The following is a 25,252-nucleotide window of genomic DNA, read 5'->3' on the forward strand; positions in this document are numbered from 1 at the left end:
CCAGTCAATTGTGTCCATGCCCCCTACCTCAATGCAAGCAGCATCCTTGGGCTGCGCAGGGTCCCATCGACACGCACACTTGACTGGCACAGCCCTGAGCCATGTGTGTGTAGTTCTTCTCTGGCTGCAGGCTCCTTGATTGTTTTGCTTCCATGCACCTGGCTCTGCTCTCTCTCCTGCCTGGCTTCCAGGCAGTGGCGTACCAAGGGGGGGGGGGGGTGGTGGGAGCGGTCCGCTCTGGGTGCACGCCGCTGGGGGGGGTGCCGCATGCCTGTCGGCTCTTCGTTTTCATGCTCCCTTTGCCCCGGAACAGGTTACTTCCTGTTCCGGGGCAGAGGGAGCATGAAAACGAAGAGCCAGCAGGCGCAGCAACCTCCCCCAGTGGCGTGGACCAGGGGGGAGGGGATCTTTCGCAGGGGGATCGGGGGTTCTTTCGCTGGGGGGGTCGTCACACTGTTCCGGGGGGCGCTGCACCTGGGGGGCGGGGTGCATCGGCGATCCGCCCTGGGTGTCAGCCCCCCTAGGAACTCCACTGCTTCCAGGCTCCTTGATTGCTTTGCTTCCACCCACCTGGGTCTGCTCTTCCTCTGCCTGGCTTTCCTTGCTTCTCTCCTATTGGTCTTCCGGTTCCTCCTTCCCCTGTTCTTGTCCTATGTCTGTGCCCCTTCTCCCTGCTGATGTCAGTTGCCAGCACTTTATCAGCTGAGCTCTCCCTGGACTCCATGCTTCGGCTTCTACTTTGGTAGGGGTTACTTGCTCAGTAGTGTGCTTCTCCTCTATTTTGTTCTTCATTACTGACTCTGCCTGTACCTGAATTACTCTTGTGTCTATTGCCTGCCTTCTGACCTTGCCTGTACCTGGATTACTCTCATGTCTACTGCCTGCCTACTGACTCTGCCTGTACCTGGATTACTCTCGTGTCTGCTGCTTGCCTACTGACTCTGCCTGTACCTGGATCACTCTCTTGCCTGCTGCCTGTCTGGCTGTCACGTTCATCACCCTGCTTCCTGCTCCATCTCGTAAGGCCTGCAGGCTGCCCACACCTAGGGGCTCAACCTATGGGGAACGGAGGTCAGCGCAGGTGACACCCTGGGTTGTCTGGCCGCCAAGCAGAATCTGGTTTGTGTACTGGGCTCGGCAGTGCTCTACTTGGTACAAGAACTCACAGCTCTGACAAACTGTCATACATTCATTTTCTTTATAACATTTAATTTTATGGACCCTCAGAATGGCAAACTGACATATCTCATATAGAAATCCAATAATCATTAAACACCTCCAATTATCGGTCCTTTTTTCCCCCCAAACTTTCATATATATGTTTCTCTTCAATCAACATAAGCTGTGTTCCTTCAATAGTATACAGCATACTTTTTATTCAAACAGTCGTGAGTACTTAGCTTTGGATGAGAAGGACACACTGCCAGCATGGCCAGGTTTCGTTAAGTTCTTCAGGGAAGCAGTTCTTTAACAACTGTAATCCTCTTTCTTCATTTACAACTGTTAACGAAATGTATCCCTGAAGAAGGGATTGACAGTAGACTGGAGTTCTCTGGATCTCTGGATATGAATGAGTATATTATTTTGTTGTTGTTGTGTTGTTGTTGTATTTACCATCCTGCACATTATTAAAATGCTGAGACTTTACAGAGATTATCAAATACCATGGGCATCCTGGTAGAAGATTTGATAGATTAATGTCAAAACTTTATACTATGTCCACAGGTAACCAGTAGAATTGTTTTAACAATGGTATAACATGTTCAAACCTCTTGTCCCCATTATCATTCTGGCTGCAGAAATTCTGAATTAGCTGGATTCCCCTGCAACACAACTTTACTATACCTAAACATAAATTGTTAACAATAGTTAAGTTTTGATAAGGTCAAACACTGTATCCAAAAATTGTATGCAGTCAACATTGGTTTCCACTTTATTAACATGTGCAAATGATTTCATCAAATGCCCTATTTGATCACTAAAATGTAACCAAAAGTCCAGGATAACATCTAGAATGTTCATGTGCATCTGAAATGGATACTATACATGTGGATTTTGATGTACTGCCTAAAACACTGCCATATGCCATGCACATGTAAATCCCAGAGGTATATATTTAAATGCTGAGATTTACAAATGTAAATCATTGAATATGGCTTCTAAATATGTCAATCAGCATGTGTTTAAAATTTCTGAAGCACATAATTTTTTTCAATAAAACTAATGTGTGAAATGAGCTGAAGAAAATGTGCAAAAATTGTGAAAACAATCCAAGCAAACCACAACATTCACACTCCTACAAGATACCTTTTTCTGCAAATTGTGCCAGCTTGAGAATAGGAGCCTATGATTAACTACCTGGGGGGGGGGAGACATTCAATGTAAGCACATCCCATTCTTGCTACTGATTTAATGTTTATATATTTTACCCAGAAGAAGAAGTATACTACAGCCATGCAATGGGTTATATACATATGTTAAAAACAGAATAAACCTTCAAAAACAGAGGACAAAACATTACAAGGGAGATTGTTCTATGGGAAATATTTTTCCAGGCTTGACATCTCATAGATATATGACCTTACGATCAGTGATGTTAAAAGGGAACTTTGAAAATACCTCAGAATGTAAGATATTCAAGTTTAAATGATTGACTAATTTTCAAAGAGGGAAAACATATAAAATTGGCATAAAGCAGCATTTGGACGTTTTTCTCACCAAAATGTCCCAAATGGTATTTTTGAAACCTATTTTCCTGAAATATTTCTATACAGTTCATCTGCAGTGCATCCAAATCTCAAAGGGGCATGCAACGCATGTTAAGGGTACATAAAGGAGGTCTACAAGGGCATTGTAGAGAAGTCCAACCTCCAGTCAGGCAGCCCTTGTGCTGCACTGGAGGAAGGAGATCTTCTAAAAGGAGAGCATTACCCTGGTGCATCTGGAAGTAATCCCTTAGCCAGAACCAGCCCATCAAGGGATGCAATATCCTCTCACACAGAGGATGTATCTCCAGGAGCTTCTGGCCAGGAGGGAAGGGTTAAGACTGCCGTTGTAGTTGGTGATTCAATTATTAGGCATATAGATAGCTGAGTGGCTGGTGGATTTGAGGATCGCCTGGTCAATTGCCTGCCTGTTTGCAAAGGTGGTGGACCTCACATGTCACATGTCACCTAGATAGGATTTTAGATATTGCTGGGGAGGAGCTGGCTGTCTTGGTACATTCCACGAGCAGGGCCTAAGAGACAGGTAGAGCTCCAGAGTCTAAATACGTGGATGAGGCAATGGTGCAGAGAGGAGGATTTTACATATGTAAGGAACTGGGCAACATTCTGGGGAAAGGGGAGCCTATTCTGGAATGGTGGGCTCCTCCTTAACCAGGGTGGGACCAGGCTGCTGGCATCGGCATTTAAAAAGGAGATAGAGAAGCTTTTAAACTAGAACCTGGGGAAGGCCAGTAGTCATTCAAAAGCGCATGATTCGGAACAAGGTATCATTCAAAGATATCACCAAAACAGGGAAGATAGGGTATTCCCGATAGTGAAGTTGCAATAGAGACCATAGTAGACAAGAAGGAGCATAATCGAATGGGCTCCCAAGTTTTTCTAAGGACGTCCTCACAGGACGTCCGGCGAAGGGGCGGGGAAACTGTATTATCGAACAAGATGGGCGGCCATCTTTCATTTCGACAATATGGTCGGGGACACCCAAATCTTAACATTTAGGTCGACCTTAGAGATGGTCGTCCCCGGTTTTCAGCAATAATGGAAACTGAGGACGCCATCTCAGAAATGACCAAATCCAGCCATTTGGTCGTGGGAGGAACTAGCATTCGTAGTGTACTGGCCCCCCTCACATTCCAGGACACCAACCAGACACCCTAGGGGCACTGCAGTGGACTTCAGAAATTGCTCCCAGGTGCATAGCTCCCTTACCTTGTGTGCTGAGCCCCCCCAACCCCCCCCAAACCCACTCCCCACAATTGTACAACACTACCATAGCCCTAAGGGGTGAAGGGGGCACCTACATGTGGGTACAGTGGGTTTCTGGTGGGTTTTGAAGGGCTCACATTTACCACCACAAGTTAACATGTGGGGGGGAATGGGCCTGCCTGAAGTGTACTGCAGTACCCACTAAACTGCTCCAGGGACCTGCATAGTGCTGTCATGGAGCTGGGTATGATATTTGAGGCTGGCAAAAAATATTTTTAAAGTTTTTTTTGTAGGGTGGGAGGGGATTAGTGACCACTGGGGGAGTAAGGTTGAGATCATCCCCAATTCCCTCCAGTGGTCATCTGGTCAGTTTGGGCACCTTTTTAAGGCTTGGTCGCAAGAAAAAATGGAACAAGTAAGTCGGCAAGTGTTAATCAGGGACGCCCTTCTTTTTTTTCCATTATCGGCCGAGAACGCCCATGTGTTAAGCACCAGTGGCGTACCAAGGGGGGGGGGCGGGGGAGGCGGTCCGCCCTGGGTGCACGCCGCTGGGGAGGTGCCACGGCGCGCGCATGTGGGCTCCGAGTTTCCTACGTTAACTTTGCTGGTTCGCTGCAGCTCCCTCCCTCTGCCCTAGAACAGGTTACTTCCTGTTCTGGGGCAGAGGGAGATGCAGCGAACCAGCGAAGTTAGCGTAGCAAACTCGGAGCCCACAGGCACGTGCCGTGGCACCCCCCCCCAGCGGAGTGTACCCGGGGAGGTGTCATTTCGCTGGGGGGGGGGAGATGCGCTGCACTCGGGGGGGTGCATTGGCGATCCGCCCCGGGTGTCATCAAGGGTAGGAACGCCACTGTTAAGCATGTCCCAGTCCTGACTTCGCTACACTTCCGACATGCCCCAGGGAACTTTGGCCGTCCCCGCGACGGAAAGCAGTTGAGGGCACCCAAAATCAGCTTTTGATTACACCGATTTGGGCGACCCTGAGAGAAGGACGTCCATCTCCCGATTTGTGTCGAAAGATGGGTGCCCTTCTCTTTTGAAAATGAGCCCAATTGTTTTCTTCACCAATTAGCAAGCATAGTCTTCCAATAGCTGTTAACTCTCTCAGCTTTATCACCCTCCTGCAAACATATCATTCCCTCCCACTCATCCTTATACTTTGCAAAAATATACCAGAACAATACCATGTAATTTAATCTGTAATTTACTTGTCTTTTCAGGCAATATCCTTTCTAACTCATGTAGGATTGACTTCAGGAAGAGAGTGTAGCACTGAAAAACTAATAAAAACATATATTATTCTGTACGTTACATGTGTAAGTGAGAACCCTGCCTATGCTCCGTCCCTGTGTACCTTCCCTTGCAGTAAGTGATATGTAAATTGATGTTTACAGAACAGATCTTTGGCACCATTCTGGCATATGCATGCATCAATTCCACACATGCATGCATATAAGCTAGTATTCTAAATATATACATGTGCAATGGGTGCATAAATGATAGTGCCTAATTTATAGGTTGATTTTTGCAGTTTTTTTTTGCTAGTATTTTATAACGACACATCGATGATGTGTCTTTATAATAATTTGCTAAAAATAGGCACCTTCTCCACCTCTATACTTAGGCACCTATTAAAAAATTGCTATTCTAAAGAGCAGTTCTATAAACAGGGCACCCACATATTTATGTGCCTCTTTAGTGTGTAAAAGTAAGGAATACTGTCACTTACATGTTTAAGTATACACTTACCCATAAGTGTGACAGCAGAGTGACTAAAGGACTCATTTTCGAAAGAGAAGGACGTCCATGTTTTGACATAAATTGGAAGATGAGCGTTCTTCTCCCAGGGATGTCCAAATCGGTATAATCAAAACCCGATTTAGGACCTCTCCAACTGCACTCCATCGCAAGGATGACCAAAGTTAAAGGGGGCGTGTCGGAGGCACAGTGAAGGCGGGACTTGGGCATGCCTAACACTTGGACATCTTTGACCCATAATCGAGATAAACAAGGACGTCCCTGACAAACACTTGGACGTTTTCACCCGAACCTGTTTTTCTTATGACTAAGGCACAAAAAGGTGCCGAAATTACCAGATGACCACCGGAGAGAATCAGGGATTACCTACCCTTACTCCCCCAGTGGTCACTAACTCCCTCCCACCCTCAAAAAACATCTTTCAAAACATGTCATGCCAGCCTCAGATATCATACTCAGGTCCATGTCAGCGCATGCAGGTCCCTGGAGCAGTTTTAGTGGGTACTGCAGTGCACTTCTGACAGGTAGACCCAGGCCCATACCCCCCTACCTGTTACATTTGTGGAGGAAGCAGCGAGCCCTCCAAAACCCACCACAAACTCACTGTACCCATATCTAGGTGCCCCCTTCACCCTTTAGGACTGTGGTAGTGGTGTACAGTTGGGGGTAGTGGGTTTTAGGGGACTCAGCACACATGGTAAGGGAGCTATGTACCTGGGCGCAATTTATGAAGTCCACTACAGTGCCCCCTAGGGTGCCCGGTTGGTATCCTGGCATGTCAGGGGGACCAGTGCACTACAAATACTGGCTCCTCCCACACCCAAATGGCTTGGATTAGGACGTTTTTGACATGGACGTCATTGGTTTCGAAAATCGCCGAAAGTCAGAAACGTCCATGTCTAAGGACGTCCAAATTTAAGGATTTGGACATCCCTGACGGTATTTTCGAAATGAAAGATGGACGTCCATCTTGTTTCGAAGATACAAGTTTCCCCGCCCCTGGATTTTGCCGTTTTGCAAGGATGACCAAATCGCAACTTGGATGTCCCTTTCGAAAATGCTTTTCTAAGTGCTGTTTTGTAATGGTGTGCAGAAATGCCTCTCATGCAAATGCAAGGAGACATATACATGGACAATGTGTGGGTAGGACATTGGTGGAACTGCCATTTACCCATATAACTTACAGAACAGAATCAGTTGCACTCATCCCCGTCACATTTACAAGACTGCTTTTACGCCAGGTCTATAGCTGGTGGAATTGTGAGTGCACAAATGTTAGGCGCAGTAATATTGCACTAACATTGGTTTATGCTTAGTGTACTATAAATGAATCTGGTTGCCCTGATGCAGTTACAGAATAGCCTATCACCAATCTGCATTGGTATGCCTAAATGAGGGCATCCACTTGTTGAATTAACTCTTTAGAGAGTAATGCTGTCTATTTATTTATTTATTTATGTATGTATTTATTTATTTAAATCAATATAAAAGTGCATAGTACAAGCAGTTTACCACAATCCAAATTTTCAGCAAAACATTAATCAGAAAATTTACTTGGCCTAAAGTGAGTAATATTACCATTATGTGTTTATGTAATGAACTGGAGGAGGTAAGTGCTTTCCTGCCACTACACAGATGCATTCAACCGTAATGTTTTTAAGAATTCAACCATAATGCTAAGCAGTTGTAAGATTTCCAGAAATCTCTAAACTGTACTATTGTAAACCTTTTTGATTATTCCTTCAAGTCACTATTGTTCATGAATCATCATACTGGTAAACATTTTAATCTGAATCAGATATTTCAACTCCCCGCTAGTCCTATACAGAACCAAAGACATAAAATGTTCTACAAGCTTGAAGTAATAAATCTGAATTACTTTGCATATAAAGGTTTACTAGAAGTTTAAAGGAGTAGAACAAGACAGATGGCAATTTGAATCTGATGCAGTTACCAAATGTCCATTTTTGGTAAGATAAATTAGTAATATTAGAAGGTATATTGCCTCATATATTTGACTATGTTACTCACGTTACCTCATCTGGACCACTCTCTTGGACTGATCACTTTGCGGTTTTCTTTTCTTTTTCCTTACCCTCTCCTGTCACTACTCTTTCTTCAACTAGTTTTTGGTCTAGGTCTTTTAAACATATTGATCCAACTACCCTCTTTCCTTCCTTTTTCAACTTCCTTCAGAATTGTTCATAGGATCTTTAGCTACTCAGATGACTAATTTGCATACTTTTTCTCTGGAGTTTTTGATTCAGCTGCACCCCAGCATTTCATCTCTACCTCAACATGCTCCCATAAACCTTGGTACAGAGGTGAAATTTGGCTTCTCAAGTATCAGAGGCACAGTGCAGAATTGCTCTGGGTCAAATGTTTATTTATGCACTATTATCCAAAACAAGTTTTGGTTCAAAGTGGCTTACAATTTACATTTTGGTGGAGTTACAATAGTTTTGATTTATGCAGAGAGGGCATCTATAATTCATATGGAGGGGCATTTTCGAAAGAAATTTCCAAGTTGGGATTTGGACATCCTTGTAAAACGTCCAAATCTGAGGGCGGGGAAAACCGTATTTTCAAAAAAAGATGGACGTCCATTTTTCATTTCGAAAATACCAAGGATGTCCTTGGATTTGGATGTCCTTATACATGGATGTCTTTGACTTTTGACAATTTTCGAAACCAAAGACGTCCATGTCTAAAACATCCAAATGCAAGCCATTTGGACGTGGGAGGAGCCAACATTTGTAGTGCACTGGTCCTCCTGACATGCCAGGACACCAATTGGGCACCCTAGGGGGCACTGCAGTGGACTTCATAAATTGCTCCCAGGTACATAGCTCACTTACTGTGTGTGCTGAGCCCCCCCCCCCCAAATCCCCCCAAAACCCACTACCCCCAATTGTGCACCACTACCATAGACCTTACAGGTGAAGGGGGCACCTAGATGTGGGTACAGTGGGTTTGTGGTGGGTTTTGGAGGGCTCGCTGTTTCCTCCACAAATGTAACAGGTAGGTGGGGGTATGGGCCTGGGTCTGCCTGTCTGAAGTGCACTACAGTACCCACCAAAACTGCTCCAGGGACCTGCATGCGCTGTCATCTGAGTATGACATCTGAGGCTGGCATAGAGGCTGGCACAACATATTTTAAAGGTGTTTTTTGAGGGTGGGAGGGGGTTAGTGACCATTGGGGGAGTAACAGGAGGTTATCCCCGATTCCCTCCGGTGGTCATCTGGTCATTTTGGGCACTTTTTTGTGCCTTATTCGATAAAAAAAACACGTCCAGGTGAAAACATCCAAGTTTTACTTAGGACGGCCCTGCTGTTTTTGATTATGGATCAAAGGCGTGCAAGTGTTAGGCACGTCCAAGTCCCGCATTCACCACACCTCCGACATGCCCCCTTGAAATTTGGACGTCCTTGCGACGGACTTCAGTTAGAGATGTCCAAAATTGGGTTTTGATTATACCGATTTGGACGTCTCTGGGAGATGGACGTCCATGTTCCGATTTATGTTGGAAGATGGACGTACATCTCTTTCGAAAATGAGCCTGATAGTATTCTTAGAGTTACTGAAGAAATAGATTTGAAGAGGAATAGGTAGTGGGTCATTTTATGTTGAGTTTTGGTGATATTTATTTGTATAATTTTCCGGAGGTAGGTTTGAAGGACGGCACAATATCTTTGTGATTAGTTGTAGAATTTTTTAAAGAGAGAGATTTTCATTTCTTTTCTGAACTGGAGGAGATTTGTGATGCTTCTTATAGTTTTTGGTATTGAGTTCCACCATTTGGAACTTAGGTAGCTAAATCCTGTCATCATTGTCACCAAGAATTCAATTTTCACTTGAACAAAGTAAATCACTGTATTGCCGTGATCATATTTTGAAGGCTCCTTATTCTTCCAAAGAACTGTTTAGTATTTATAGGTCTCTTACCTCTATGCCTCATTCTTCAGAATCTTTATTGCAACCATTTGCAGATATGTTGGCTCAATTTTTTTGTTTCCAAAATTTATCACCTTGTAGGATTCTTTATGTCCTCTTCAACTTTCCTAATTACCCTTTTTTCAGTCAACCATGTTCACAGCTTCAGCCAGGTGGGATTCATTTGAACCACTTAATTTATCTTCTATCACTTAATTAGTCAAACATCTGAAGCCTTCCGCTTGTGAGTTAGATCCATTACCTTCCTCCTGGCTTTCCTTTCCTACCCTGGGTCTTCTCCCTTTAATTCTACTTGTACATAATCTCAGTCTCTTTACTAGTGAGATTCCTATTCTTTGTGAAAAAGCCATTGTATGTCTCATTTTAAAACAACCTACCCTTGATCCAGCTAATCTTACTAATTATCATCCTGTTTCTAATCTCACCCTTGCTGTTCTTAGTCCATTAGCTACTCATTCAGAGTTTCTCAATTTCTACTTCTACTTATATATATGCTGATGACATCCTTCTCTTGTTCTATGCAGACTCTGTTACTTCTAATATTTCCTCACTTCAATCTTGCCTCAGTGCATTAGCTCATTGGTTTTTGTCACAAAAAATGGTTCTCAGTCCTAAAAAAATAGTTGCTTGCTGGATTGCCAGACATCCTCTTGGCTCAGTTGCAATTCTTTCTCTTTTGGGAACTTCTATAACAAAGGTACAATCATTTTGCTACCTAGGAGTAAGCCTAATCTTCCAACTTTCCTTTGCTCCCCATGTTTCTTCTTTACTCCAGTCAGGATTTTTTGTACTGGAACAACTACATTGTGTTAGGAAATTTTTGGATCATGATTCTTTTAATCCCTAGTCCTATCTTTACTGATTACAAAAATTGATTATTGCAATATTATCTCTGCAGGATTACCAATGTTTTTTCTTGAAAAAGCTTCAGGACCTTACAGAACACTATTGTTCATCTCATTTTCATGCCAGTAAATATGATTCAGTGTCACCACTTTTTTAGAAGCTTCATTGACTTCTCATCTCCTACCAAATTCAATATGAAATACTTCTTCTGGCATTCAGGGCTTTCAGAATGGGTTCCCCACCCTATCTCTCTTCACTTACTATCCCTTATTCTCCTATGCATTTGCTACATTCAATAAATGACCATTGTATGGTACTCCCAGGCCCTAAAGCTGCCAAGTATGTTCAAACATGTCATAGTGCTTTCACGTTTTGTAGGCCCCTGCTTCTTGGAATAATCTTCTTAGATATTTGTAGTCAGCTTTCCCTTCCCAAATTTAAAACTGCAATCAACATCTAGTTTAAGCAGGCTTTTGGACTGTGATGGTGGGGTGATGACAGAGTTTTGATGCCCTTTTTTCCTTTCCATTTTTCTTCCCCTTTAGTTTATACTTCCCCTATTGTTTTTTCTCTTGTCTTTGTTTTTTGTTCTAATGTTGTCTAAGTGTTGTCTGCTCCCCTCTTTCCTATCTTTTATTGGAGTTCTTTTCTCGTCCTCTTATATTTATTATTTTTAATGTAAACTACTTAGCTCTATGTATCAGTTTAGGTGGTATAGCAAATTCAATAAAAATAAAGAATATGCTGCATGATATAGCTGGTTAGCGGCTCGCCACTAACCAAAATATTCAGTGGGATATAACCGGTTATCTCACACTGAATGTCTATGATTAGGCACTTAAACACTGTTTAACCGGCCAGGAATCATTCCTAGATGGCTAAATAGTTTTGAATATTGGGAAGTTTATCTTTAGACAACTCTTAATAGATGTTCATGATGTTTTCTCCAATTTTATCTCTAGTTTCTAAAGTATTGGTCTGTTTTCATTTCCCTTTCCTGATCTACAATACAATCACTTTCTCTTGATTAAATTTTACTAGGTGAAGTTGTTGGTGACCTTATATATAAGTGAAGGACTGAGTCCTGTCAAACTCCTTTCCCTTCTTTCCCTTTCCTAGCTGTCTCTACATTGTGGAATCCTGATATAAACTTCTGCCCCAGCTCCTGCTGCCTTCTTGCTCTTACATACCTCAATAATGCTATAGAGGTACTTATATCCTATAGTCCTCTTATAAAACAGAAATAACCTATATTCATGAGATTATGGTCTCTAAGGTCTGAATAGATCAGATTGAAATATTAAATCCTTCTGTTTCTGTCAAAATGGAAGATGCTATAGAATTTTACAAATCTAGGATGAATAAGTAACATGTTAGGGAAAATAAATAAGGAAAAGAACAATGTTATGATATACATACACTTTGATGCCTTTCTAAATAATATAAAAAATTACCAAATTGAAAATATTTCAAAAGCTTAAGTGCAGTCATGTTTAAAACTGTTATTTCTGCAGACAAAATATATATTGATCCTTTTGCAGGTATTTGTATTGGATTGACTGCTGTGAGTCTCCTTATATTGGCCGTGTTGGTATGGATGGCACCAATCAAAGTAATGTAATAGAAGCAATGATTTCTAGACCAGTGGCTCTTACAATAGATTATATCATGAAAAGAATCTATTGGGCAGATGAAACACCATATTGAATTTTCTGATATGGATGGAACTAATAGACATAAAGGTAAGTTTTAAACCTTGCTTTATTTTTGCTTTCATGGCTGAATGAGTTTCAGATATTTTTCTTAGGGGCCTGTTTACTAAAGTAAGGTTTGTTTTTTCACTTACTGTACTTTAACAAGCAAACAAGGGGTCTTTTACTAAAGATTAGCTCGAGTTATCTGCAGTAGGGCCCATACGAATAAAATGGGACCTACTCAGATAACTCAAGCTAACCTTTAGTAAAAGGTCCCCCTCAATGTGTGTTAAGTGCAGAAGACTGTTGGGAGCAGTCCAGCAGGTCCCTTGTGGCTGCTGCACGAAATATTCCTTACTGCACATCAAGTGAATCACAATTTAGCATGATGTCTGTTTAAGTGAGTGATAGATAATGGTTTCCACACATTAAAACCCATGCTAACTACTTAGCATGCTTTGGTAATCATGTCCCTTAGGGGGTCTTTTACTAAAGAGTACCTTGAGTTACTCTGCAGCAGGGCCCATAGGAATAAATGGGACCTGCTGCAGATAACTCATAAAAGACACCCCCCCTTAGTTATTTTAAACAAAGCCAGCACTATGAGCTAAATACTCATCAAATGTCATCAATTAACAATCTTCTCAATATAGGATAAACTAAACCATCCATATATCTTTACAATTTTTTTTAGAAATTACATAACATATAAATAATGTATCACACTCAACACATATCTGGTAATCTAATTAATTCTGATGATCGGTGAGTATCAAATATCAATATTCCCTTTTCCCAATAATTATCTTCTCAGTTGAAACAAATATACTGGAAAGCTTAACATGCAAAAGTCCATACTCAAGAAAAGTTAAAAATATAAGACATTGTTGTCCCTATTGATGTTAAAGCTGGACCAAAATGTCACAATAGATCATCAATGCTCTCCCAGGCATTTAAGCACAGTGGCTGCCATTTTTTGAAACTCAGTGAGAGTCGTCAGCAGCAAGGTCTCCTGATGAAGCATATGGCAAAATGGGTCCTGTAGAGACTGAATTAATGCTGCATACATGCTACTTAGACGTGGAGGGGCATAATCAAAAGGGACGTCCAAGTTTTGATGAGGACGTCCATGCAAAATGTCCCCATCCAGGGGCGGGGAAACTCGTATTTTCGAAACAAGATGGACGCCCATCTTTCGTTTTGATAATACGGTCAGGGATGCCCAAATCCTGAAATTTGGTCATCCATAGAGCTGGTTGTCCCTAGACTTGGTCGTTTCTGATTTTCAGCGATAATCGAAACTAAGGACGTCCAACTCAGAAACGACCAAGTGCAAGCCATTTAGTTGTGGGAGGAGCCAGCATTTGTAGTGCACTGGTTCCCCTGATATGTCAGGACAGCAACCGGGCACCCTAGGGAGCACTGTAGCGGACTTCATAAATTGCTCCCAGGTACATAGCTCCCTTACCTTGTGTGCTGAGCCTCCCAAACCCCCCAAAACCCACTACCCCCAACTGTACACCACTACCATAGCCCTTATGGTTGAAGGGGGCACCTTGATGTGGGTACAGTGGGTTTGTGGTGGGTTTTGGAGGGCTCGCTGTTTCCTCCACAGCCGTAACAGGTAGGGGGGATGGGCTTGGGTCCGCCTGCCTGAAGTGCACTGCACCCACGAAAACTGCTCCAGGGACCTGCATACTGCTGTGATGGAGGTGAGTATGACATCTGAGTGGCATAGAGGCTGGCACAACATACTTTGAAAGATGTATTTTGAGGGTGGGAGTGGGTTAGTGACCACAGGGGGAATAAGTGGAGGTCATCCCCAATTCTCTCCAGTGGTCATCTGGTCATTTTTCCTTATTGACTGGGATTCCAGAAATATGGTGAATTACTAGCAAAATTGAAAAACAATGTTAGTCAAACAATTAAGGGCCCTGTTTACTAAGGTGCGTTAGCATTTTCAATGTGCCTACAATTAGCGTGCATGCTAACCATGTAGGCGTCTATAGGGATATTGTAGGCGCATACATGGTTAATGCGCATATATAGTTAACGCTTGTTTAAAAAACGCTAGTGCGCCTATAGTAAACAGGGCCCTAAGTGAATTTCAGTCAGAAACAATCAGAAAGTTAGAAAAAAATTTCTCTTCAGTTTGTAGTTAGAAAACAAGTAAAAATTAAATTTAGCCCTATTTTCAGTTCAGTTTTTATAAAGAACATTATAATACAGTTTTCTCAAATGTATTCAGGGGGTCTTTTACAAAGGTGCCCTAACATTTTTAGTGCACACTAATGATTATCACATGCTAAACACTAGAGACACCCAAAGAAATATATGGACATCTCTAGCATTTAGCATACGCTAAAAAGGCTAGTGCGCCTCAGTAATTATAGTTCAAACAGTTCATAGCTCTACATTTTTCATTTGCATATTATGGGGCCTTTTGAACAAACTGCGTTAAGCACTAATGTGTGCCTAATGTGTCAAAAATGGCCTGACATAGAACATGCTAAAGTGTTCCGCATTAGTTTTACTATCTGCAGGTGATAAGCATGTGATATTTTTTTTTTTTTTTTTTTGGGGGGGGGAGAAAAGAAGGACAGACATGTCAAGAGAAGAGAATGGGCATGGATGCACTAACCATCTAGTGTGCTAACATTATTGTATACTAATGCTGGAGCTCTTTGTGCCACCTAAATAGGAGGTCGTAAACGCTCCCATACTTATTTTTTATGACCACACGCCAATGCTAATATTATTTTTTAAAACTTATATCCTGCTTAATAACTAGGCAGTTTCCAATAATATATACAAAATAAAAATCAGTAAAATTAATCATCAGCACTGTTCCACCATCCCCAAGTCCATTATACAGAAATGATAATAATAATAATAATAATAATAATAATAATAAGCTGCTTACTAAAAGGGCCTCTGTGTTAGAAATTGGCAATATGATTGCAATCAGCAACTGCTATCATAAACATGTACTGTAATTTGAGTATTTTCTTGGGGGAGGGTTTGTGGAATCATATTCACCAATCACAATAATGAAAACATATCAAATTATGAAAAAAAGAGAACAACTCTTTGATCTTTTCAAAGTTGTTGTCATTTTTTCTACCGACTATGTATTGTCCTAGCTGGTGATTGATTACTGAAACTCTTTTCCAGGGGCAAATACCCAGATGAGAGCCAAGATGTACCAAAAAAAAGTAACCTCCTAGAATTATTTTTACTGTTTTCTCAGTAACTACTTTGAATTACAATGAGAAATTTTACATACTTATTTAGTCTTCATACTTATTTATTACTATTAAACAACATTTTATTACCTTAAGCTATGTTAACAATGTGTCAGAATTTCATAGTCGCTGTGAATGCTCAAAGTGTCCGCCTCAAACTTTAATATAGGCCTTTAGTCACTTTGGGAAGTTCTTAACGGTCTTTTCGATCGGACCCTTTGGCAGGCTGTCCCAGATCATCTGCAGTGCTTCCTTGAGTTCAGCGATTGTTTGCAGTTTTGGGTGAAATTTGTAATACGCCTCAACATTGATCCCCACACAAAAGTCTACATCACTGTGATGTCATTACCAGTAAGCTGGTAATTTTTTTTACCAAATAATGGTAGTTTTACAGTGCAAACCTTTTTGAACACACAAAAATCGCTGGTTGATCACACTAAAATGTTTGTAAGTTCACTGTGTTTAAAGACCATCATCCCACTCAGCATATAAATGTAGAAGGTAACAACAAAGAAAGCTGCAAAATTTCATATTGAAATGCAAATCAATTGCTGATAAAACAGCAAAAAACTCTAGAAGGTTACTTTTTTTTGTCTCGCCCTATATAGTTGTCACTGTTGCTTACCGTCTTTGCTCTGCCACTATTTTGGGCTTGATTTTCTAACAAAATGCCTATATGGAGTGTCATAAATGTGAAGATGTAATGCCTGTTTTTAAAGGCCACTACTACAAATCCATCCCTGTAGTGTAGTTTAATAGGATCGTCAGATAAGTGTAATGTCTCCTTCGATTTTAAAGATAAATTACATATTACTAACAATAGTTCCATAAATTTAAGTGCACTATATTCTATAACTACGCTCGTAAATTTTAGAATGTCTATGAAACACCATTTCCCCGCTCGTAACCATGTCCCCTTTTGCCTGCACCTGTTAGAACTTCAGCACACTTCGTTACAAAATACGCTTAGCAAGTTGTGCATGTAAATTCTAATCAGTGTCAATTAGTGCTCATTATTACTTGTTAAGTGCTGTTATCAGTGCTCGTTAGCTTGTTAAGTTATGCCCATTGTTATAGAATCTGTGCAGATTTTGGTGCGGATCTCTAGGCACGCTATATAGAATCCGGGGGATAATGTCTTACAAAATATTTTATGGATTATCTCCCGGATTCTATAAAAATCACGAAAAATTGTGCATGCACATTTAGGTGCATGCCCAATTTGCGCACGCAATTTAATAGAATAATGAGCCAATTAGTGTCAATAATTGACTTTTTATTCACACTAATTAGAATTAAGTGGAACGTACACTCATAAATTTAGTTGTGGGATCGATGCCTAAAATTTAAATGTAGCCTGAAAAAGGGGGCAAGGAAATAGGAGGATCATGGGCTTTTCAGCATGGATCAGAGGTTTGGTTTTGAATTACGTGCATTATTATAGAACTAGTAAAACATGCCCGTTTCAGGTGCAAATGAAACGGGCGCTAGCAAGGTTTTCCTCCCGAACCCCTCCCTCCCTGCTCACCCCTTGTGAAGGCACTGACCGCCATTGTTGCGGACCTCGTCAACGCACGGCAACGCCACCTTCAATGTGCTGAGTCGTTGGTTGTGAAGCCACTGATGCCATTGCTCCGCCCTCGACATCATCACGTTTGACGCGAGGGCGGGGCCCCAACACAGTGATTTCGGTGGCTTCACCACCATGAACCCTTTGAACCGGAAGGAAGTGCCCGGAGGAACTGACAGTGATGTCAGTGTCCTCAGAACGTTGAGGGTGAGTTTTATTGTATAGGATATGGGTGCTCCATGCATAAATTTAGGCATGGGCATTTGCTCCACATTATCACTGGTGCAAATGACAGTGCCTAAATTTAAGTGAGACCTTGCTTAAGCATTATTCTATAAGCTGGGGTTTTTTTACGCCTATTTTTAGGCGCTATTTATAGAATTCACCCCTAAATATATTCAAGATAAACACATAGATAAAAAGAAGTTGGTCCTGTAATGAATTTAGTATTGTGCTAATGTCTGAAGGAAAAATTACTCTTACAATCTGAGGATCCTATTAAACTAAGACTCCAGGGGTAGATTTGTAGCAGTGGGTTGTATTTCATCCCCTTAGTAGGTCTTTATTTCATTCCACATACTTTGTTGCTGAGAGCTTTATTTTATAATAGCAACACAGATGTTTATGTGCCTTTATAAAATAGGTACCTAGAACCAGCCCTAGTAGCATTTACAGTACATCTACTTCAAAACAGGTGTAAATTAGTGCCTGTTCTCCAGGTCTAGACTCACATGTTTTATAAAATACACATGTACATCTCAACTATTCTCCAACTTTGCCCAACTATGGAGCCCTTTTACAAAACTGTGGTAAAAAGTGGCCTGCGGCAGTGTAGCTGCATATATTAGGCACTTGCTGGGCCAGGTTTTACCATGTCTGAAAAAAGGGTTTTTTTTAATGTGATGGGAAAGGGCATGCGGTAAAATTGAAACCAGCGTCTAAAACCGGCCTGAGCCTTTAACACCACTCATTGATCTAGCAGTAAAGGCTCACATGCTACAGTGCGGTGACTGGTCGGCACGCACCAACTGCTGATTACCGCCAGAAACAGCGTGCGTGGGAGGAAATTAATAATTAATTAATCCAGGCATTATAGGCATACCAAATCTGAAATTACCGCCGGGGGGGGGGGCTTGCTGTCCTGGCAGTAGTCTCATTTGGGCATACGCTGCATGCACATACAGCCTACCATGGCTTAGTAAAAGGGCCCCTGTCCTGCTTATTTTTGAAGGAGAAGGACGCCCATCTTCCGACACAAATTGGGAGATGGGCGCCCTTTTCCTAATGGCGGCCAAATCGGTATAATCGAAAGCTGATTTTGGCCGTCCTCAACTGCAGTCCATTGCAGGAGCAGCAAATGTTTAAGGGGGCATCTTGGAGGAGTAGCGAAGGCGGAACGGGGGTGTGGTTAACACATGGGCATCCTCGGCCGATAATGGAAAAAAGAAGGTTGGCCCTGACGAGCATTTGGCCGACTTTACCTGGTCCATTTATTTTCAGGACCAAGACTCAAAAAGGTGTCCAAACTGATCAGATGACCACTGGAGAGAATCAGGGATGACCTCGCCGTACTCCTCCAGTTGTCACCAACCCCCTCCCATCCTAAAAAAAAATTAAAAACATTTTTTTGCCAGCCTCTATGCCAGCCTGAAATGTCATACCCAGCTCCATGACAGCAGTATGCAGGTCCCTGGAGCAGTTTTAGTGGGTGCAGTGCACTTCAGGTAGGCAGACCCAGGCCCATCCCCCCTACCTATTACACTTGTGGTGGTAAATGTGAGCCCTCCAAAACCCACCCGAAACCCACTGTACCCACATGTAGGTGCCCCCCTTCACCCATAAGGGCTATGGTGGTGTACAGTTGTGGGGAGTGGGTTTTGGGTGGGGATTTTGGGGGCTAAGAACCCCTCACGGGAAGGGAGCTATGTACCTGGAAGCAATTAATGAAGTCCACTGCAGTGCCCCCTAGGGTGCCCGGTTGGTGTCCTGGCATGTGAGGGGGACCAGTGCACTACAAATGCTGGCTCCTCCCACGACCAAATGGCTTGGATTTGGCCGGATTTGAGATGGCCGGCCTCAGTTTCCATTATCGGCTAAAACCGAGACAGGCCATCTCTAAGTCTGGTGATCTCAACATTTAGGTCGATCATCTCTAAGGTTGACCTAAATGTTGAGATTTGGCCGGCCCTGACCGTATTATCGAAACGAAAGATGGACGCCCATCTTGTTTGATAATACGGTTGGCGTCGCCCCTTCCCGGGGCCGTCCCCTCCATGTCACCAGGAATGGATGCATGTGGTATGTGTGTGTGAGTATGTACAGATTTGTTTTGTATAAGTACTTATATGGATATTTCAGTCATATTGCACCTGATTCTATAAATGTTGCCAAAAACTGTGTGTGCAAATTTAGGCGCAGCCCTGATTAGCATGCGCTATTTAATAGAATAATGAGCCAATTAGTGCCAATAATTGGCTTTTTAACAAGCAATTATTGGCATTAATTAGATTTAATTGGGACCTGTGCACATAAAGTTAGGTGCAAGATCTGCAAGTAAAATTTACGCACAGCCCAAAAAAAGGGGGTGCAGAAATGGGAGGATCATGAGCATTTTGGGATGGATCAGGGGCACGGTTTCCAGTTACACACATAATTGTAGAATAACAATGCTCTGCTTGTAAGTTTAGGCATAGACATTTGCACCACATATTCATTGGTGCAAATGGTGATTCCTAAATTTACACGTAACCTCTCCACTTAAGTGTTAATTCTATAAACCATGCCAAACTTTAGGTGCAACTTCTAGAATATTGCTTAAGTAGTTTTTTTTGGCACCAATTTTTATGTAAGAGCCTTTTTTCTGCGTTTAAAACATGCTTTATTTACATAACAAAAGTTATCACCAGCAATGATAAATTTCTCTCCTGATTCTAGAAAATGAAACAGATAATATGAACTCAATTCTGATATAAATCAAATTGCATTTAAGTACCTAAAAATGTTAACTGTCACTTGTTTAGATATGTGGAAGTAGTAATGTGTTAAAAAGTAATTTGTTCATTTTCTTCTCAGTGGTTGGGCCAACTAAACCTTAGCAAATAGAGTTTGAGAATCCAGTCTTGAATTCTTTAAACTAGTAATAAAGAAACCTCTGAGCTTGACAGGTTGTCACAGTAATTATTCACAAGAAGTTATGTAGCAGTTGTACCTGTCATTCAATGGAGTATTGGAAATTTTAACTGGCAGTCTTCCAAGATTACACATTAATCTTACTATCTTCTATTACAGTGCCTAATCAAGATATTCCAGGAATAATTGCAGTAACATTGTTTGAAGACTACATCTACTGGACGGATGGGAAAACCAAATCACTTAACCGTGCCCATAAAACCTCTGGAGCAGACAAAGTATCACTGCTGAATTCATGGCATATCATAACAGATGTCCAGGTGTATCATTCATATAGGCAGCCTGATGGTAAATATTATAGTACATCTATGCATGTCCTAATATTACTATAGTTAATTTATGAGTTCATTAATGGTTTTTTTGTTTATTGTTGTCTGTTCAGTCCATTAGTTTGACCATGTGATTCAACTCACACAAGGATATTTTATTTGAATGACTTAAGATTTTATTCCCATGGTTTCTATTTAAAAAAAGATATAGAGGGGTATTTTCTATAAGACATCTAAATCCAATTACGGACATTTTGCAGAAAACATCCACAAATCCAGTAGTGAATATAGCCATTTTCAAACCAGAAAAAACATCTAACTTTTTGTTTTGAAAATGGCTATTTGCAAGATGTTATGTGATCAGTGCATCTGAGGCAGCTTTTTTTTACTTAGTTGTGATTGAATCAGGTCTAGACCAAACTCTCTAACTTTTAGCCCTGGACTTTTGCTTTTGTTTTATTCCATTGTGCCAGAAAAATGTCCAATTTTGGGAACACCAATACTACTACTACTTAACATTTCTAAAGCGCTACTAGGGTTACACGGCACTGTACAATTTAACATAGAAGGACAATCCCTGCTCAAAGAGCTTACAATCTAAAGGACACGTGAACAGTCAGACCGATAGGGGCAGACAAATTGGGGCAGTCTGGAATTCCTAAGAGGTAAGAGTTAGGTGCTGAACGCAGCATTGAAGAGGTGGGCTTTAAGCAAAGACTTGAAGATGGGCATGGAGGGGGCTTGGCGTAAGGACTCAGGAAGATTGTTCCAAGCATAGGGTGAGGCGAGGCAGAATGAGCGGAGCCTAGAGTTGGCGGTGGTGGAGAAGGGAAATGAGAGGAGGGATTTGTCCTGTGAATGGAGGTTTCGGGCGGGAACGTAAGGGGAGATGAGGGTAGAGAGGTAGTGAGGGGCAGCAGACTGAGTGCATTTGTAGGTAAGAAGGAGAAGCTTGAACTGAATGCGGTATCTGATTGGAAGCCAGTGAAGTGACCTGAGGAGAGGGGTGATATGAGTATATCGGTTCTGGCGGAATGTAAGACGTGCAGCAGAGTTCTGAACAGATTGAAGAGGGGATAGGTGGCTAAGTGGGAGGCCGGTGAGGAGTAAGTTGCAGTAATCAAGGCGAGAGGTAATGAGAGCATGGACGAGAGTTTGGGTGGAGTGTTCAGAGAGGAAAGGGCGAATTTTGCTGATGTTAAAGAGGAAGAAGCGACAGGTCTTGGCTATCTGCTGGATATGCGCAGAGAAGGAGAGGGAGGAGTCAAAGATAACTCCGAGGTTGCGGGCAGATGAGACGGGGAGGATGAGGGTGTTATCAACTGAGATAGAAAGTGGAGGAAGAGGAGAAGTGGGTTTTGGTGGGAAGAACACCAAATCCCACCTGTAAACTAATGAAAATGCTTCTAAAGCGGAGGATTGTGAGGTTTCTTAAACTGAATGGAAAGCAGGACCTGAGGCAGCATGGCTTCACTAGAGGCATGTCATGTCAGACAAATCTGATTGATTTCTTCAACTGGGTGACCAAACAGTTGGACGTGGGAGGGGCGCTAGATGTGGTATATTTGACACGATTCCGCACAGGCATCTAATAAATAAATTGAGTGCCCTCAGTATGGGACCTAGAGGAACTTATTGGGTTAAAAATTGGTTGAATTGAAAGAGACAGAGGGTAGTGGTAGATGGAGCTTGCTCTGAAGAAAGAGATGTTATCAGTGGAATACCACAGGGATCGGTCCTTGGGCCGGCTCTTTTTAACGTCTTTGTTAGTGATATTGTGGAAGAGCGGTCTGGTAAGGTTTGTCTCTGTGTGAATGATACCAAACTCTGCAAAAGGGTGGACACCCTGGAGTGCATGAATGACATGAGGAAGGAGAAATGGTCCGATATTTGGCAACTAAAATTTAATGTTAAAAAATGCAGGGTCATGCACTTGGGTCACAAGAATCCAAGACAATGGTACAATATAAGGGGGGGGGGGGGGGTGAAGTGCTTCTTGTATAAAGGAAGAGAGGGACTTGGAGGTGATTGTGTCTGATGACTTTAAAGCTTCCAAACAGGTAGAAAAAGTGACGGTCAAAGCCAGAAGGATGCTTGGGTGCATAAAGATAGGGATAACCAGCAGGAAAAAAGAGGTGATAGTGCTCTTGTATAAGTCTCTGGTGAGGCCCCATTTAGAGTACTGTGTGCAGTTCTGGAGACTGCACCTATGAAAAGATATAAACAGGAAGGAGTTGGTTCAGAGGGCGGCTACAAAATTGGTAAGCGGTCTTGAACACAAAAAATATAGGGACAGGCTTATGAAACTCAACATGTAAACGCTGGAAGAGAGAAGGGAGAGAGGAGATATGATAGAGACGTTAATATCTCAACATATTAACATAGTAAATGATGGCAGATAAAGACCTGAACTGTCCATCCAGTATGCCCAACAAGATAAACTCATTTTACATGGTGTGTAATACTTTATGTGTATATCCGAGTTTGATTTGTCCCTGCCTTTCTCAGGGCACAGAACGTAGAAGTCCGCCCTGCACCGGTTTTATTCTCCAAATACCAGCAGCGACACCCATTGTCCGCTAAGATTCCATAGATCCATTCCTTGTAAACAAGATTCCTTTGTGTTTATCCCACGCATGTTTGAATTCCATTACCGTTTTCATCTCCACCACCTCCACAGGAGGGCATTCCACATATCCACCACCCTCTCCGTGAAAAATTACTTCCTGACATTACTCCTGAGTCTGCCCTCATGCAACCTCAATTCATGTCCTCTAGTTCTACCACCTTCCCGTCTCTGGAAAAGGTTCGTATGAGGATTAATACCTTTCAAATATTTGAACGTCTATATCATGTCACCCCTGTTTCTCCTTTCCTCCAAGGTATACATGTTCAGGTCGGCAGGTCTCAAGGGCATTAATGGAGGGAATCGGGGATGACCTCCCCTTACTCCCCCAGTAGTCACCAACCCCCTCCCACCCTAAAAAAAAGTTTTAATTTTTTTTTTGCCAGTCTCAAATGTCATACCCAACTCCATCAAAGCAGTATGCCGGACCCTGGAACAATTTTAGTGGGTGAAGTGCACTTCAGGCAGGTGGACCCAGGCCCATCCCCCCTACCTGTTACACTTGTGGTGGTAAATGTGAGCCCTCCAAAACCCACCCGAAAACCACTGTACCCACATCTAGGTGCCCCCCTTCACCCCTTAGGGCTATGGTAGTGGTGTACAGTTGTGGGGAGTGGGTTTGGGGGGAAGTTGTGGGGCACAGCACACAAGGTAAGGGAGCTATGCACCTGAGAGCTTTTTCTGAAGTCCACTGCAGTGCCCCCCTAGGGTGTCCGGTTGGTGTCCTGGCATGTGAGGGTGACCAGTGCACTACGAATGCTGGCTCCTCACATAACCAAATGGCTTGGATTTGGTCGTTTCTGAGATGGGCGTCCTTGGTTTCCATTATCGCCAAAAATCGGGGACAACCATCTCTAAGGACGACCAGCTCTAAGGTCGACCTAAATGTTGAGATTTGGGCGTCCCCGACCATATTATCGAAATGAAAAATGGACGCCCATCTTATTTCGATAATACGGGTTTTCCCGTCCCTTCACGGGGACGTCCGAGGACGTCATCAGGAAAACTTGGACACCCCGTTCAATTATGCCCTTCTTTGTGAACTTCAAGTCTTGGTTTATCACTATCCCTATGTACAATTTTTCAAGGACAAGTTTGTTTTCCAAATTTATCCCCAGTTGCTCTCTAAAGTAATTTTATAATTCAACCTGTATTAAATGGTTGTTTGGCTGAACTTCTCATGAAAACTGCAGAAGCTACCCTTCACATATTGGATACAGAACCTGAGGAAGGACTAACAACTGTTTCTCTCTTACGATCCAAATGTTCTGGGCCATGCAGTCTCGAAAAAGACATTATCCAGACGGATAGTGGCGTTCCTAGGGGCTCTGACACCCGTGGCGGATCGCCGATGCGCTCCGCCACCCCGGGTGCAGCGCCCCCCCCCCCCCCCCCCCCCGTGCAGCACGACCCCCTCCCGGCGAAAGGACACCCCCCACCCCGGCGAAAAAAACCCCCCCCCCCGGGTGCACGCCGCTGGGGGGGGGGTGCCGCGCACCGGTCAGCGTCGTTCTTTACATGCTCCCTCTGCCCCGGAACAGGAAGTAATCTGTTCCGGGGCAGAGGGAGCATGGAAACGAACGATGCTGACCGGCACGCGACACCCCCCAGCGGCGTGCACCTGGGGCAGACCGCACCCACCCCCCCCCCCCCTTGGTATGCCACTGTGAATTACAGTTAAATTTTGCCGGGTGGCATAATTATTCATCATTTCTGAGTCAAGTCCAGGTGGGCTTCTATGGTCTGTGTCCAAACAATGGCAAAAATAGATCAGGAAAGAAAGATAAGCATTATAGTTTGGATTTTAAATCACATAAGAACATTCATTGTTGTTTTAAGCATGAACTGATAACGAATGTGGCTGTTGGACAAACTGGATAGATCACTCACGGGATCTTTTACAAAGGCATACTAGTGTTTTTAGCGCATGTTAGCACATGCTAAATGCTAGAGATACCCATATGGATGTCTTTACAGTTTAGCATGTTCTTATTTTTACCGCACACTAAAAATGCTAGCGCATCTTTGTAAAAGGACCCCTCAGCTATTTATCTTCCATCATCTACTATGTTACTATCAGGGGCATTTCAAAGGAGAAGGGCGCCCATCTTCCGACACAAATCGAGAGATGGGCGTCCTTCTCTCAGGGTTGCCCAAATCGGCATAAT

The 25,252-nt window shown here is 42.7% G+C and overlaps 1 protein-coding gene across 1 annotated transcript in view; it reads left to right on the forward strand.

The window, feature by feature from the left end:
- The window catches only part of LRP1B (LDL receptor related protein 1B), a 1,639,960-nt gene that overhangs the window by 1,260,530 nt on the left and 354,178 nt on the right, over nucleotides 1-25,252 (forward strand). Inside the window, 3 exon segments of the mRNA XM_030210865.1 lie at nucleotides 12,033-12,186; nucleotides 12,188-12,233; nucleotides 20,289-20,477. Of these exon segments, the coding sequence (XP_030066725.1) occupies nucleotides 12,033-12,186; nucleotides 12,188-12,233; nucleotides 20,289-20,477 (389 nt within the window).

This window comes from Microcaecilia unicolor, chromosome 7 (genome assembly GCF_901765095.1).
Source record: "Microcaecilia unicolor chromosome 7, aMicUni1.1, whole genome shotgun sequence".
NCBI classification, from domain to species: Eukaryota; Metazoa; Chordata; class Amphibia; order Gymnophiona; family Siphonopidae; genus Microcaecilia; species Microcaecilia unicolor.